This window comes from Cucurbita moschata, unplaced genomic scaffold, assembly GCF_002738365.1.
Source record: "Cucurbita moschata cultivar Rifu unplaced genomic scaffold, Cmos_1.0 Cmo_Scf00001, whole genome shotgun sequence".
NCBI classification, from domain to species: domain Eukaryota; kingdom Viridiplantae; phylum Streptophyta; class Magnoliopsida; order Cucurbitales; family Cucurbitaceae; genus Cucurbita; species Cucurbita moschata.
In genome coordinates this window covers 9,389,929-9,406,573 of record NW_019268517.1, presented here as the reverse complement: position 1 = coordinate 9,406,573, position 16,645 = coordinate 9,389,929, and the positions used below count along the sequence as shown (strand labels likewise).

The window sequence follows — 16,645 nt, the reverse complement described above, 5'->3', positions numbered from 1 at the left end:
AGGGTTTTGGAAGGGGAAGAAGCGACCGACAGCAAGAATCGTTTGGGGGAGCAAGAGATGGGAGTAGTGTGTACGGTTGGCTGCAAAGCTTTCTCCTGTTGGACAGAGACACCACCCTCGTGCGGCCTTCCAAAAAGCACTTCCACCACACACTAAATTCTACTCTTTTTATTTTATTTTATTTTATTTTATTTTATTTAAATAATATTTATTTCTTACTTTTTTATTTATTATTATTTTCTCTCTTTTTTCTTGGGGTCCCATTCTCAATTTCCCTATTCATTCCTCTCCTTAAAACCTCCCTTTCTAGCTAAAACCTTCCTCTTTTCCTTTTTATATATATTTTTTTAAAGCATTTTCTCTCTTTTTTTTTAACGTTTGAGTGAAGTTACGTTTTTACCCTCCTACTCGTGTTTTGAATTGTAGTTATTATCTACTAGATTGGGTTACATGGAGTTGTGTTTTTGAAAAAGAAACGGGTATTTCTTATATATATATTAGAAAATTATTGTTTTCCTATTGTGTACATTAAAAGAAGTAAGATTGAGTCTGGCCTCTTGATACAAGGAAGAGTTAAATACGTTGGAAAATGAAAATGGGTCAATAAGGGGTAATCTGGTAAATTAAAGAAGGGACCCATCTGAAACACGTGCAATCTGAAAACGTTGAAAAAAGTTCTAAAATAATAAAAATAAATGCGTAAAATAATTTAGTTTGTATAATTGAGGATCAGAATTGGTGCCCATGCACGTGCGGTTCCACATAAGAAGTTGGGATTTTTTTTTAAAAAAAAAAACTTCTAATTATTATTTTCAGCTTTTTTTTTTTTTTATCCGACCTAATTTGTTTTTTTCGGTATGCATGACCCTATATGCACGAAACTATAGCCCTGTAACAAGAGCATTTGATTCTTCCTATACTGCTCGAAGGGTTAGTCGTAGAGAGGAACACCCCTCACCCTTTACATTTTCCTATACACGTTGAATGAAGGTAGCTTACCCCCAGCCGCTAGTTAGAAGGAAATCTGTTGAATGCCCTTATGCAGTAAAGAAAGCAAGTAAGGACTTCGTTTATGCCCTTATGCAGTAAAGAAAGCAAGTGAGGCGGGCTAAGCTTCCATTCGAAGTAAGGTAAGAGGATTCGATCTTGCACCATCTTCAAGTGTTTTCGAGAAAAGGTCCAACCCATTAATATCATGATTAGGTCGACCAAGCATGGAACGGAACGGCCAGATTAGGTAGGGAAGATGATCCTCACCTTACATGGTGCAGCCAAGTTCCACCCAGTTAAAAGTAGGGATGATAATTATTAATCCAAGAATATGGCAGCCCTTCCTGTAAAGGATTAAGAATCAACATCCAAAACTCTAATCAGAGAAGCTGTTCTTGAAGGGTGTAGTATGAACATCTTGATTCATTCTACTTCCCTTCACTACACTCAACCTACTTCCCTTCACTACACTCAACCTCAAACCTTTGACGGATTGAACTCGGTAAAGATTAGAGTATTATGATAAGTAAATCAGGCATAAATCAACTCGTTTATGTGAAGAATGAGAAAAATAATCACATTCAAATAGAATCTGTTCAGTTTTTGTGCAGCCCATAATAAAAACTATGGATTAACAAAAGGATTTCTCCCCAACTCCTTTCTTTCCATCCAACAGTTTGGATTCAGGAATGTCCAACCAAAAGCAGATCCATAGGAAGCATTTAAACAAGTAATATCATACTACTGAGTCTAAACATAAATGAGGTTGGAACCTGAATGACATACTAGTTGTAGAGGTCATCTTCATCAGCCCCACCAGCAGAAGTTGCAAATGGGTCCGATGGAGTCGGTCCTGAGCTCTGCTCCGAGAACCTGAACTCGGCTCCGAAGCCTCTAGACTGCTGAAGTGTTTGTGCAAATGCCTGGTATTTGCGGATGTCGGCATCGCTCACACTCCTTCGGGCATACTTCATAGATTCCTCAAAGTGAGCAGCTTTGATCTCGGCCACTTCGTCATCTGCATCCTCCTCCATGGCCTCGGGGTTCTCGCTTTTCCTCCTCTCCTTCTCAATATCCTGCACAGAGCATCAATAGTGATCAATACTCCTGGCTTGTGGGGTGGAGGGGTTGGATTGCAGGCATAATGGATAAAAAATTCATCTGAAAGTAAGAAAAAAAAAAAAAAAAACCTTCTCGATGTTCTCTCTGATAGCATATTTGCAGGCACGCTGACAGATCTCTGTGATATCAGCACCACTGAAGCCTTGAGTGTACTTGGCAAGGGCTCTGAGTTCTACATCTTTAGAGATTGGAGATTTTCTCAAGCAAGCCTTGAAAATTTGAAGGCGAGATTCTTCATCAGGAAGAGGGATATAAATTAGCTGATCGAGACGTCCAGGACGTAACAGAGCGGGATCTATGATGTCTGGTCTGTTGGTGGCACCGATGATGAAAACAGTCTTCTTTGCTGACATTCCATCCATTTCTGTGAGAAGTTGGTTCAGTACACGATCAGCAGCACCTCCAGCATCCCCAACGCTACTACCCCTCTGCAAGTAATGGAAAAAGAAACAACAAGGTCTAAGAATCCACCCAAAGAAAAACAATAAGATCTTCATTGATAAACAACATGACGCACTTGGGTAGCGATTGAGTCGAGTTCATCAAAGAACAAGACACAAGGAGCAGACTGGCGGGCCTTGTCGAAGATTTCACGAACATTGGCCTCACTTTCTCCAAACCACATAGTGAGCAACTCTGGACCCTTGACACTAATGAAGTTTGCTTGACATTCATTTGCAATAGCCTTTGCCAGAAGAGTCTTTCCACATCCAGGAGGGCCATAGAAAAGAACTCCTTTTGAGGGCGACATTCCGAATTTCTCAAATTTCTCAGGGTGTTCGACGGGATATTGAACCGTCTGCATAAAACAACATAAGATGAACAAAGAATATATAGGTGAATAATAAGAAAAAATATATCAGACTTACCTCTTGAAGCTCCCTTTTAACATTCTCAAGACCTCCAATGTCCTCCCATGAAACATTAGGAACTTCAACAACCTGGTCATTGAAACTCAATGCATTAGGGTACATCCGAAGGGATGGTCTGAAGGGTGGGAGAAATATCGAGGCAACAGAGTCACTGGCAGTCATCTGAGCATAAATGAGTACTACTTACTGTTTCGCGAAGAGCTGATGGGTTGCTGGTTCCAAGAGCTGTCTGGAAATGCTCATTTGTAACTGCCATTGAGTTGAGTATCTCAGCATCGATAGAGTCGTCTTCCAAGTCTATTACATCCATCTTCTCTCTAATACATTGAAGAGCAGCCTCGGTACAGAGAGCGGCCAAATCAGCACCAACGTAGCCATGTGTATCTTTGGCAATCCTTTCTAAATCAACCTGAAATATTAATCATCAGATTTCAATTAACTCTTAGTTATCACCACAAGCAAGAAGAAAAAAGAATTATTGGGGAACTGACTTCTTCAGCAAGCTTCATGTTCTTAGTATGAATGCGTAGAACTTCTAGACGCCCAACTTCATCAGGCACACCAATATCTATTTCCCTATCAAATCTTCCAAATCTTCTCAGAGCTGGGTCAATGCTGTTGGGTCGATTTGTAGCACCAATCACAATGACATGTGCACGAGACTTCAATCCATCCATGAGCGTCAGTAGCTGTGAGACAATTCTTCGCTCAACTTCCCCATTGGTCTTCTCTCGCTTGGGAGCAATTGAATCAATTTCATCAATGAAAATAATAGATGGCGCATTCTTTTCTGCTTCCTCAAAAGCTTTTCTGAGGTTGCTTTCACTTTCACCAGCCAACTTCGACATGATTTCAGGTCCATTGATACAGAAGAAAAATGCACCAGTTTCGTTGGCAACAGCACGTGCAATCAAAGTCTTACCTGACCCAGGTGGTCCATACAGCAAAATTCCCTTGGGCGGCTTCACACCAATTGATTTAAATAGCTGTGGATGCCTCAATGGCAGCTCGACCAATTCACGAATCTGAGCCATTTGTTTCCTAACTCCACCAACATCATCATAACCAACTTCATCTAATCTATCCTCATCCTCCCTTTTCACAGGCTCTCCTTCACAAAAGATCTCAGTGTCTGGGGCTACCACACAGTATTCAGCTGGATCGGTCTCAATAACCTTGAACTCTACACTCCTCATTCCCCCTCTCACAAGGAAGAGATCGCCCTTCCTCGAGGGACGATATGCCTCCAAGAAATAGGCTGCAAATAAAAGATCGTTGGAGTGTCGTGAAACGATATATTAAAATATTGTAAAATCAAAGAAATACAGGCATGCTACTAGTGGGTATCCCAAATATGCCTTTTCAGAACACTCAAGTGTTGATTGAAATCAGTAAGCCTTACGATCATTCACGCATATGCCGGTAACAGATGTTATAACAAGATAAATGAAACCACATTGGTATAGTTTTTGAAGGAAGTTGATGAAGATACAAAACTTACGTTTTAAATATGCGTCAAAAAGGTTTCCAGTAACTCCTTCAATAGTATCGTCCACAGGAAGAATATGCACACGCTTTCCATACTTAACATCAGCACATTGGTGCACAGAGACAACATCACCAAGCCTAACCCTAAGATTGCTTCTCACAACCTTGTTCATCCTTATTTTAGGCTCATCACATGTATCATCAGCTAGAGCAATGCATATTGTGTCCTTTCTCTTCTTACCCTGAAACCAAATACAATATAGAAACGAACACAAATAAAGAAAACTGGAAATTTATAATCACAGATCCCTCGTTCCAATATCATCGAGCTAAAATGTAAACTTTTAACATCATATTTGAAAGTGTATCAAAAAGAGAACCCCACAAACAATTGATTGAATTGAAGTATGCTTACACTTAACATTTGTGTTCATAACTATTAGCAGCCTCAAAAGAACTCGAATAGTAAAACTAGATATTCATAACTATCTAGCTTGAGTATCAACGTCAGGACTTTAGATAATATGTTTACAAGAACAAAAGCATAAGATTGGGAATCTTAATCCCCATCCCTTTAGATTAAAAACCCTTAAAACAGAAACCCAAAAGTCCAAAAGAAACAAGCATAAGTAATAAAATAAAATTCCAATCCGGAACGAAAATGGTATATCCGGATCACCCAGTACACTACAAGCTTAAAACCTCAAATAATGGATCAGAAATTTCCAAATCTACAAAGGGTAATACAAGTGTGAATAGAAGAAAAATTCCCCTAAATCAGAAAACAGTTCATCGAATGAGAATGATCAATCTACATGGCCAGAAGACAAACCTTGATGAGGATCGTATCCCCACGGAAGAGTTGAAGCTTCTCCATGGTATCCGGATGAAGCGCGACCACCGAGTTATCATCGTTGATTGCTTCATCGACGACAAGTCGATTTGGGGCTTTCTTCCGCTCCAAAATGGCGGTACTGAAGTCTCTCTTCGTACCTTTGCTGGAGAAACACAAAAGGAAAACAAAATTTCAGGAAGATGAAGGAACAAAGAATACCATTTGATTGAGAACTCAAATCCTTGAAGATAATTCGGATCTGGAATTGGGAGGGAAAAAAAGGGCTTACGAGTCTGACGATTCAGCTTGATTTGCCATAATCAACAGATACGGAGGGTCAGGCAAAGAGAATCAGAAGGAGAGATTTTCCGGTCGAAGTTGTGATACTAAGACTTTGGGGAAAAATCCTCAGACGATTAGCGGTATTTGTAGGTGAGGCTTCGCCATTTTCTTGTTCGGAAAGAAAGGTCTCTTTTTTTATTTTATTTTTATTTATTATTATTATTATTATTTAGTCCATTTAGTTTCAAAAACCGAATAAATAGTTATTTATGCGAGTTTTCTCAAACAAAAAAAAAAATCTTAAATTCAAACTTTCTCTAAATTATCAATTTTAAATTTTAAATTTAACTTTTTATTTTTTTATATTTATCTTTTTAAATATTTTCCATATTATCAATGAAATTATATTTTCTACTTAATTTAAAAGTAAATACTTATTATATTTTTACTAATCAATAACTTTTAAATTTTAAGTTCGTCAAATATTTATAACAAATTCTAAAAATAAAAAAGAAAATAATAAGAATTTTTTATATATAAAAAAAAGTATAAATTGATATAACTTTGAAAATTCAAAAGGATATTTATTTGATTTAAATTGATATACTTATGAAAGTTCAAAATTGATACGTTAAAACTGTTTATTGGTATGATCACTAAATTTACCTTAGTTTATAAACTAGTCCTCGTTTCTATCTCTAAATTATTTCGTTACGTTTGTTTCAAAAGTAACACATAATCTCGAGATTGAATTTTAATTTGTTCTTGAAATTGATTTTTAATTGACCCCTGATAAAAATGTCTCAAGACTCGTTTAAAAACATGTCTTAGACTCAGTAATTGTCGGGTCGAGTGCAATATGAAATCACAGAACAGAAAAATGAAAAATGAAAAATGCATAGCAGAAAGTTGAAGAACAAATATCACAAATTTTGGCAATTGGGTGGGTGGGGGTTGAAGATGTTCTTGTACAATTTACAGGAACTGAACACACAGCCCTCATTAACAAACAAGAAGAAAAAGAACGTTAGATTTTTCTTTCCATGTCTATTTTGTACAAAAGCAAAGAAATTTTTAGATACAAAACCAAGACTTGTCGAGTTTACTTACATGGGCAGCACTGGGCTTTGGCCATGTCCTTCCCTCCTCCCTCACTCCTCCTCTTTCAACTATATATTAGATACTAAACTTCCCTTCCATTCTATTTCGCATTCAAAACTACTGAATCTCTCCTTTTTCACTCTAATTTCTGGATTCAAAAGCGAACACCTTGACTTCCATTTCTAAAATAATCTGACAATGGAGCCTTTCTGGAGCTCAGCTGTTGAATGTTGATGATTCCTTCTTGTCGAAACCGAAAAAGGAGCAATTTTGAAATGCATCCAAGCTGCTTGCTATCAAACGGTTCAAGCTGCTAAGGCTATCGCCTAAAATTAGATCTTCGCTATGGTACTTGTTAGTAGATGGCAAATCCAAATCCAACGGGCCTAGAGAATCAGGCTAACACAAAGAAACAACACAAAAAGTTAGCTATATTCAATACCAAAGAAGCATAGACACTTTAGTTTAGCGTGTCCAAGTTCAACATGTGTTGGGATCCTTGAACACTCCAACATTTGTTAAACATGTATCAGACATTTGTTTGCACCATAAATATGTATGAAGTAAAAAACACCATGGGTACAAAGTCAATATAAGTCCAGCATTTGTTAAACACGTATCGAGCACTTGTTAAGTATACTAAATAAACCCATAATAATATAGGACAAAAGTAAAAAGTTTTAAAAAGTTTTGTTAAGTAAAAAGTTTTTTAAGCATACAAATGAATAAACTAATTCAATTTGAATTTCCTCCTTGAATAAAAATGATAAATATTTTTTAAAATGTATATTTTAATAAACATGTCTGGGGTGTTGGATTTGTGTCCTAGATTTTTATAAAACGATGTATCACCAAGTCTGTCACATGCCATATCCAAGAATCTTAGTTCAAGAACCACTCAAAGTCACAAATTCCACAAAGTTAAGTGAACGTCACGCCAATATAACCACGAGATTTTTGTAAGTGGGAAGAGCATTAACGAACATACCCAATAGATGTCAGCTAGCTCATTGAGATCTTTTGTCTCCGAGATCTGTGGATCAGACTGACACTCGTCCATCGGGTCTCCTTGATTGTGATCTTCTGGAGGGCTGTCTGATAGTAATTCCTGTGTAAGAAAAGCGAGCACATTAGAACTTGGCCCATTTCCAAGCAATAGTAATGTCGTTGATAGCTACCTCGGCCATGTGGCTGGATCCCATGGAGTAGGTTCGAGCAATATGTTTGTAACCTTGTAAAGAAGAGAAAGGGGATGAACTAGGAACCTCTTGAAGGATAACTGGATTCTTTTGAAATGAGAAGGCATCGCATGTCTCTTCAGCGTCCCATATGGAGGATACATGAGACGCCAAAGTTGGTTGAGAAACTGTCTTGTCTTGCTGTCTGGATATATGAGCAGCTATTGCAGCATCAAATGAATCACAGCTGAATGGAATCTGCTGAAGACACTGGATGCCTTCCGTGAGAGGAGTGTCAATGCAGTTGGGATCCACATCCTGAGAAACTCCTGAAAGTAGGTCTCCAATGTTTATATTTGTAAGGCTGTCAGCCCACTCTCCGGCTGATAAGGAAGTTTCATTGCTTAACTTCAGGTCATCCTATTTTTACACAAAGGATGAAACAATCGAATCAAAAGGAAACTACAAGTACATTATGAAAAGTACGTTCGATGCAGTGGGAAAAACAATCATGACTAAAACATGACGAAAACAAGACCTATACTGGCATAATACAGTTGAGGATTTCTCTAGAATTCCGCTAATGCTGGAACATAAATTTTACAACAAAAAGAAAATATTCCACTATGTCCAAGTTTAGAACCGCTGTGGGAGGAAACAAAATACTTATACAGTTTACAGCTAATACCAGTGAGATAAAAAATCTACCAACTAGAATGGAAGTACCATAGTTCTCAAGGATGAAGAGACAACAACAGATGGAGAGAATGAATGAGAACCCATAAGCTAATGGCAGTGGAAGAAAAAAAAAAAAGAGACGTGAATAAATATTCATCAGCAGAGCTGAATCCATCGCTCAATAAACCTCACTAGATTTCCATATTTGGTGGATAAAAACCCCCACTAGTTGGAAATCAGCAGGGAAGCAAGATTCACTCAAGCAGTGAAATACATACGAGACAGTTAATATAGTTTATTAGTAATACAAGCATCGACGGGAGTACAATACTAATTATGTATAATAAAAGATGTCAATCTAAAATAGTTGGAGAGAAGAAAATACCACATCATCAGATCGTTGGATGAAGGTTCTATCAGCAACATCTTTTTTATCCCATGATATGTTTAAAGTAGGATCAGAGGACCTTGGAAGATCATCCAGACGTCCACATATGAACCTTTCTGTCTCATTGGGCACAGTAGGAGTTGACATATTATCATTCAATGTACCTACTTCATCCTTATTAAGACCTACAGGTTGATCATTGATTGATGCTAAATCCACAATCCGTCCGTCGATATCCCTGGCATCTATAATATGATCATCTTGAATGCAGTATGCTGGCACGGATGTCTGTAATTCAGGAGACCCAATTTCTGCATTGGAACACCAACCATACCTTCGAGAAGATTTCATGTCAGTAACGTTCTTTGTTACTCATTTATCTTATCAAATAAAACTCCAAAGAAAAAAGAAATTAAACCTTAAACGGAAAACTTGAGGCCTTCCAATTGCCGCATATACGTCACCCGCACTCTCAAAGGAGTCCTGTGTCCATCTCTGACATTCTGCCAGGCATTTTTTCTGCATACTGTAAGGAAAAAGCATAAGCGCTCCATGAGCAGCACTTGAATTACCCCATTTGCGACTTAGATGCTCTAAAACTGATGAGATTTTCTTGCGAGTACTAAGAGTGAGCTCCAAGTGTGGATTGTGTTTGTCCTGAAAAAAAGAGGACATTAACATTGTTGTAATGTCAAAGTGCTTAACATAGAATTGATTGGTGCAATTCGTATCACTCTCACCAATTCCAAGGCTCTTCGAGTACCATCATCAACTGGGAATAGCTGAAGCTTCAGCTTTGTATTAGCAACATCAATCAAGGAATTTGGCTGAAGAGGAGCCAATAGCAGCAAGGGGCTCCCAACAGGATCAGAATTCTTTTCCCCTGAAAGTTTGAGAGCAGCAAAAGTCACAACAGTGAAGAAATTTAATACATTTTCCTTCACCCTTCAACATAGGAACAGATTTTGCTTACTATCTTTCATACAAAGTTTTGAACGATGTAAATACAAAACTACAAGTTAATGGCTTACCTACAGTATTTTGATCATGTAAAACATCTCTGTTTGTAATAGTGCGCTCTAAATGCTCGGCAGCATCAGCAACCAAAGAAACGCCTGCTATTGCAGCTTTTTCCCATTTTTTATATGCAGCTGATGATACACCTTCTAAAAGTACAAATGCCCAATGAATAAATATTCTCATGCTTAACATTGATTGTGCAACCCAAAACACATAGCAACTTTAAAATCTTATTATCTTCTAAACATTTATTTTCCTATAAAATCCATTTTTGATCACTTTACAAAACTGATCTTAGATAGCACATTCACAAAGCTAGACAAGGCAATAGCTAGAAAAGGAGACACTTATTAATGTATTCAATCTTATCTATCAAACCAAAATCCTCCCCAAAACAAAGTGTTTTCGAGGAAGAGCTCACACCTGATTTTCTTCTCTGCCTTGATGGTTTAAGGACTGTGGGATATCCACCATTGTTTCCACGGTTAATACCAACATTCACATTGCGTCTTGATGCAGTTTTCCTATGGCCCAATTTTGGAATGTTTTGAGTGTCAACTAAGACTAATTTAACTGCACGCCCATCATGCCCTAAAGCTCTACTCTGATTAGAGACAGCATTTGGCATGGGTGGAGGGCAGTTTTCTCCCTGCAATGGACGTTTTCTTACAGTCTTCTTCCGATCTTTCAAAAGTTGATGCTCCTTCATGTAAAAGTGAGTTGGTCAGTTCAGCAGCACAGAAGAAGAGTTTCAAACATTGATAGACACCAAAGGATGGGATGGATTAGATAGCTTTGACTAACCAAGGCTTCAACAAAAATCTTAAAACGTCGGGGTTTCAGGTGAAGCTTTGAAGCTTTGCAACTGTATTTTTCCAGTAATGACCACCTGTTGGACATATGAAATACAGTGAGAGAAAAACCAAAACACCCACACTATACAATCTTTTTCAAAATAGATAGCTTTCTCATGTTATTACTTGAAGTAGTTAGACTAAACAATGGAAATTAGAATAACACATTAAATTAATACATAAATAAAAAATTCTCTCATGTTTTGGGTCTGACTCTCTCCAGATACATGAATGCCGGCATTCTCAACAACGATTCCAAATGGCATTATGGCAGAATCCAACTTGATTTTAACAATTCTTCACACAGTTACTCAGTTATCAATCAAATGAAAATAATCACACACGTCTGGAAAGCATAGGTAAGATAGAAGGAAAGATAGCAGCATAATTAGTAGTAATTTTTACCATCGGAGCATTGCAGCATTAGTATCCTTAGAATTTTTTGCATCCAGACATAACCCAGGAGCCAACAGCTTATTCATACGCCTTACTAGACGGTAATAGTAGTGTCTGACCTGGTTACAGAAAATTTAAAGAATATAGACATAAGAAGGGATTAGAGCACAAGCCCAAGGATTAACTTTCAAATATAAGACCATCAATAACAAGCACCTGGTCCTTGTTTTTGCTTTGGACATGGCAAGTGATCTTTTCAAAATTCTGCGTAGACAGCAGGATGCAGTTAGGGAGGTATCACATATTAAAAAATATGCAAAGCAGCAGGATGCAGTTAGGGGGACAACTACATGCCTTTCCAACTTGCCGTAATGCAGTGAAGAAACTTTCCTCCTCTTCACGTGTCCAAGCAGCCCATTGTCGAGTAGGCCTTTTGGCTGCATAAACCAATAAAAAAAAATATTAGAGGAAGGAAATTTGTCATAAATGTCTTAAAAATGGCAATAAAGTACCAGGCAGGGGTTCTATGACACGATCAGGAGTTGATGCTGCAATGCCCTGATCTCCAACATGAGCAATGATAGTCTCCGAAAGAAGATGTGTCTCCGAGTTGGAGGAGAGTATTGAATCTGTCTGCATTTTATATTTCTTTAATGAACTATTTACTCTTGTCCTTCATCGACTTCCAAATGATGCTCTTAAGCATCAGAAACCTACTGCAGCAATGGGTGATCATCTCAAAGTCAGAGAAATCACAGATTTAAAAAAAAGAACAGTTATCGAAAAGAGATAAATCATATGGGAAAGAGAACAGCACTTGAAAAATATTGGAAAGAGATCAATCAAACGAGAAAGAGTAGCACTTGTAATTGGAATCTATCTACCCGATCTAATCATGCATAAGCAAAGACACCAAAAATGTTAACAACGGTAGAACTCTCTACAAAGCTTCATATGCTCTCCTTAATTAAGAACTAAGAGTAGAACTTAAAGAGTAGTTTGTTCATCAATTCATAGATCATCAAAAAATAAACTAGATAAAGATTAAGTATAACCAATTACAACAGAACTCATGATTGCACATATATTGCCTCGAAGCATCCCATCTATCCCAAATCTTCCACACAAAAATGCTAACAAAACCAAATTACAGCAATTCAATTTAAGTACTACCACACGTAAACTTATAACTCACATACTAAAATAAATTTAGTAACCAAACTTCGAACTAGAAATTCAACACTGCTAGACGGCAGAGAATTGCCAACTAATTCAAATTCTTTAACCCTAAATTAAATCCAAAGACCGATCACTCACCTAAACGTTCCATGAAACAACTAATTAACCAAATTACGTTAAAATTCCACCAATCCAACTTCCTAGAAGACGATCGAAAACAAAGATTCTAATCATCTCCACTCCATTTTAGGTCACCAGAGACGATTTAGGGTTTCTAACTTCACCCATGGTCAACAACAAAAAAAAAAAAAAAAAAAAAAAAAAAAAAAAAAAAAAAAAAAACCTCCACAAAAATCAACAAGCAAATCAAACACGTACAATATACTGACAATACCAGAAGATTCAAGAAATCGAACAATCTGCAATTCCACAAGCTTCGTATATTAGACGTAAACGATGAAAACCGGAGAGAATTTTCCGACAGCCGTGTACAGTTGAGAGATGAGAAAGAAGGAGAAAAGAAAAATAAAAATAAAAACAATAATTTTACTTTGTGAAAATGAAAGAGGGGGGAAAAACAAATTAAAAAGATTAATTCCTCAAAATACTAAAATTAAAAAATAAAATAAAATTGTGAATTTGTAAAGCCTTATATTTTTTTAATACCAAGTGAAATGTATTTAGCATCATTTAACCTTATAATAAAAAATATATATATATAAATAAAGACTCTACTTTATAATGATATTTATAGCTTAATATGGTCATGATTAAAGCTTTTTAGAAAAAGAATTTTTCTTTCCCATTTTTTATTTGATTATTCGAGCTACGTTATAAGCATGATATGATTAAAAAAAGATTAAATTTTAACGAAGAAACCGAATAAAATGGATTAAAAAACGAAATCTTTCCATTTGAATAATATGGGAATCTATGTGTTTGGATTGAGTTACGCTCGACTTTTGGAACAGGGCAAAAGGGATGCTCGACTTTTGGCTTTTTTTTCGTGCCCTGTAGTAAATGAGTTATATCAAGTTTAAAACGTCCAGTCGTGGAAAGTAGATATCTGAAAGATCAAGTTGTACACGTTAAGAGATAAAAGATTTACCGTTTCATTTTCCATAATAAGACAACTCGAGAGGCACAAAATGGGAAACAAACCGTTTAATCCGTTTCAAGGATCAAAATGGGAAATAAACCGTTTTAGTCCATTTCAATGATTGAAAGGGGAAACAAACCGTTTTAATACCTCTGAGTTCACCGATAACCTCCGACTTTGGGATGTACCTTCGAAATAAGACAAACGTTTATGAGAATAGGGTGAAATAGTAGATATTGTCCTCTTTGAACTTTCTCTCTCGGGCTTCCCCTCAAAATTTTTAAAACGTGTCTGCTAGGGAAAGGTTTTTACACCCTTATAAGAATGTTTTGTTCTCCTCCCCCTCCAAAGTCCAGCGCGAATACTCGTTCCCCTCTCCAATCGATGTGGGATCTCACAATCCACCCCTTGAGCCCAACGTCCTCGCTGACACACTGCTTGGTGTCTACCTCCCTTTAGGGCTCAACATCATCACTGGCACACCGCTAGCAAATATTGTCCTCTTTGAGCTTTCTCTCAACGTTTTTAAAATGCATCTACTCGGGAGAGGTTTCTATACCCTTATAAAGAATGTTTCGTTCTTCTCTCCAACTATACTCAAAGTCTAAATACATAAAATTTAAATAGTTAAATGGTTAATTTCATTCCTAATAAGTCTTTCATATGATTTTAGTTCATAAAACCTTATAATTTTTTATATAATTTTATAAAACTCTCATATCGGAAGAGTTTTTCTAACATTTAAATTTATATTCTAATGATTGATTAATTTTTAAAAATGTTAAATTTGTAAACACAAAATTCAAAGTCGGAGATCGAGTGAGATTTACATAAATCAAGCAAAAAATCGGAGTTCGTCGAGGTGAGAAAGTGGAAATTCTCTCTGGATTGTTTGTTAAATTTTGTCCCCTCGCGTTGAAATTTGAAGTCTCTTCACGTTGAAATCGTAGTTTCCGCCGTCGGGGATTTAGATCCGTCAGTCGAGATGGGAGTGGGTTTCGTGGTCGGCGTCTTCGGAGTTCTAATTCTGGCTCATGCTGCTTATTCAACCATCCAATGTACGCCCTAAACAAAGCCTATGATTATACTCTCTGATTGTATCTGTACTTGCTTCTTATTGTTGCTGCTAAACCCTCGCAATTCTTAATCGATCTTGTTCTGATTGCAGATCGGAGTTTATTGAAGATCATGCAGGAAGAGTTTTCAGGACCTCCGTTTAATGTATTCTCATCCCTCTTTTTCTTTGTTTAATCTTTAGCTTTCAGCTGGTTTCGCATTTCTCCATCGATTTGAGTTGTTTTTGAATTAAGGAAGTTTTTTCCCCAAATTTTAGGTGGCAATCGAATTGGTTCTAGGGTTGGTATTGTCCATGTGGGCTGCGCTCACCGTGCCTGGGAAGTTTCTCTCGATTAATCCAGAATCCGAGGAGAATAGGTATCTTTTCCTCTCAATTATGCTTTTTAGAATAGAATTGCACCATTAGTTTTTCCCCATTGATATGGCATTGCCCATCTCCATAAAACAGTATCGATTGATTTCATTTGCACGATAAACGATATCGCTTTGGGGTTGAAGGTGGTCGACCAATAGCCAATCCAGAAAAGCTAGCTTGGGTAACAAAATTCTGATAATGGTTATATAAGAAAATTTAAAGATATCCTGAATACCCACACAATGATGTAGGTGTGCGATGTGTCGAACATTCTTTTAGGAACCCGTAACGGCTCAAGTCCACTGCTAGCAAATATTGTCCTCTTTTGGCTTTTCCTTCCGAGCTTCCTTCAAGGTTTTTGAAACGCGGCTGCTAGAGAGAGGTTTCTATACCCTCATAAAAAATGTTTCGTTCTCCTCCCCAACCGATGCGAGATCTCACAAAATCTACTGGACATTCTGCAATGCCTTTAGTTTGAGGATTTTGAATCAAAGAGAAGTTGAGTTTATGAATCAAAGAGAAGTTGAGTTTTAGTTCCCATCAACTCAAACAAAGATGTTCTATGAATAACAAAAGGGGATTCACCAACACTTGAATTGTAATTCTTTAAGAATTTTGTTAGGGAAGTAACAGCATTTTGCCTTGTTGTGACAATGCTTTTTATCATGACACAGTCTCATGTTACATGTTCTAGGAACATGAATGGTAAAACATTGGGTCGAAACCTTAAATTGGAGGGTACAACCTCAATCCAAAGTCATGTAACCGTCGTCACCCGACGTTCCCCACTGGTATCTGGCAATTTGCTGCTGTGCCTTCTTGTGCTTCAAAGTTTGAATAACAAGTACTACGCCATATAGTTTCTGTAATGGCCTAAGCCGAGCGCAAGCAAATATTGTCCTCTTTTTTCCCTTTCGGGCTTTCCCTCAAGGTTTTTAAATCGCGTCTGCTAGGGAGAGGTTTCCACACCCTTATAAAGAATGCTTCGTGTGCGATCTCACAGTTTCTCAGGATCTAGTAGTTAATTTTGTTTGCTCAGAAGGTTTTATCAAGCGACACTTAAATATTCAAGGTAGGTAGATATCAATCCATTAGAAGTTTTAGAGTTCATCTTTTTGGTTTCTCCCTTTTATGTCCGTATGAATAGATTCTATCCCTTCAATCTGAATTTCGCTCAAGCTCTGAATAGATTACAACAATTTGGAGTTGTTCTACTAATTTCACTATTATTAGTATGTCATTTCAGCAAGCTACTTCAATTAATTTTCATATAGAAGAAAATTGTTTCCATTTCAGGATAGTTTCTCTTCCTGCCAATCTAGATTTCATGGTCTTCAACCACCGAGGCAAATTATTTTCCCAGCAACTGGATTTGAAGCTCAAACATTGAGATCAAGCTGGAACCACAAATGAAACGTTCAAGAGCTTAAAGGAGACACTGCTCCGTTCCATCAACATAGTGTTTCTTCACGTATTTATTATTTTGGATATTTTGAGGTTTTCCCTTCTTTATTTCTAGTCCCATTGTTATTGAATTAGGCCTCTTCTGGATAGATACAAAATATGCATGCTTTTCTGCAGTTTACTATAATGAGATTAGTTTGTGCTTTTATCTGCCAATGCTGATTGCTATCAATACGGTAGTTTTTATTGAATTCGTTGATGGAGAAATGATGTTGGATCTTTCTCTATAATGAATTTTGTGTTATGATGCAAACTTGACAATCTTTT

General features: G+C 37.1%; 3 protein-coding genes across 9 annotated transcripts; 1 reads left to right on the top strand and 2 right to left on the bottom strand.

Annotated features, from left to right (window-relative positions):
- Positions 1 to 1,546: 1,546 nt before the first annotated feature.
- Positions 1,547 to 5,756, bottom strand: LOC111444846 (cell division control protein 48 homolog D-like). The gene is made up of 9 exons (XM_023082927.1): positions 5,597 to 5,756; positions 5,305 to 5,470; positions 4,486 to 4,714; positions 3,476 to 4,242; positions 3,172 to 3,393; positions 2,982 to 3,053; positions 2,630 to 2,911; positions 2,181 to 2,540; positions 1,547 to 2,066 (listed from the first exon to the last, which is right to left on the bottom strand). The coding sequence occupies exons 1-9, from the start codon at positions 5,623 to 5,625 to the stop codon at positions 1,776 to 1,778; spliced, it is 2,418 nt and encodes an 805-aa protein (XP_022938695.1). The 5' UTR covers positions 5,626 to 5,756; the 3' UTR covers positions 1,547 to 1,775.
- A 745-nt stretch (positions 5,757 to 6,501) lies between these two features.
- Positions 6,502 to 12,936, bottom strand: LOC111451125 (TSL-kinase interacting protein 1-like). Of its 6 annotated transcripts, none has more exons than XM_023091428.1 (14): positions 12,762 to 12,936; positions 11,717 to 11,920; positions 11,559 to 11,641; positions 11,421 to 11,468; positions 11,214 to 11,323; positions 10,759 to 10,843; positions 10,378 to 10,657; positions 9,966 to 10,100; positions 9,675 to 9,817; positions 9,353 to 9,591; positions 8,932 to 9,268; positions 7,869 to 8,288; positions 7,679 to 7,798; positions 6,502 to 7,089 (listed from the first exon to the last, which is right to left on the bottom strand). In XM_023091428.1, exons 2-14 carry the CDS (start codon positions 11,841 to 11,843, stop codon positions 6,907 to 6,909), a joined length of 2,310 nt encoding a protein of 769 aa, XP_022947196.1. In that variant the 5' UTR covers positions 11,844 to 11,920; positions 12,762 to 12,936; the 3' UTR covers positions 6,502 to 6,906. The 6 variants fall into 6 exon arrangements, with proteins under 6 accessions (XP_022947196.1, XP_022947189.1, XP_022947182.1 ...); XM_023091421.1 differs by having other exon boundaries at positions 12,773 to 12,936; XM_023091414.1 differs by having other exon boundaries at positions 12,778 to 12,936.
- Positions 12,937 to 14,235: 1,299 nt separating this feature from the next.
- LOC111457296 (membrane magnesium transporter) lies at positions 14,236 to 16,631 on the top strand. 2 transcript variants are annotated; one of them, XM_023100611.1, is made up of 5 exons: positions 14,236 to 14,344; positions 14,433 to 14,540; positions 14,651 to 14,703; positions 14,816 to 14,916; positions 16,211 to 16,631. In XM_023100611.1, the coding sequence occupies exons 2-5, from the start codon at positions 14,468 to 14,470 to the stop codon at positions 16,302 to 16,304; spliced, it is 321 nt and encodes a 106-aa protein (XP_022956379.1). In that variant the 5' UTR covers positions 14,236 to 14,344; positions 14,433 to 14,467; the 3' UTR covers positions 16,305 to 16,631. The 2 variants fall into 2 exon arrangements, with proteins under 2 accessions (XP_022956379.1, XP_022955639.1); XM_023099871.1 differs by having other exon boundaries at positions 14,270 to 14,540.
- Positions 16,632 to 16,645: the final 14 nt, after the last annotated feature.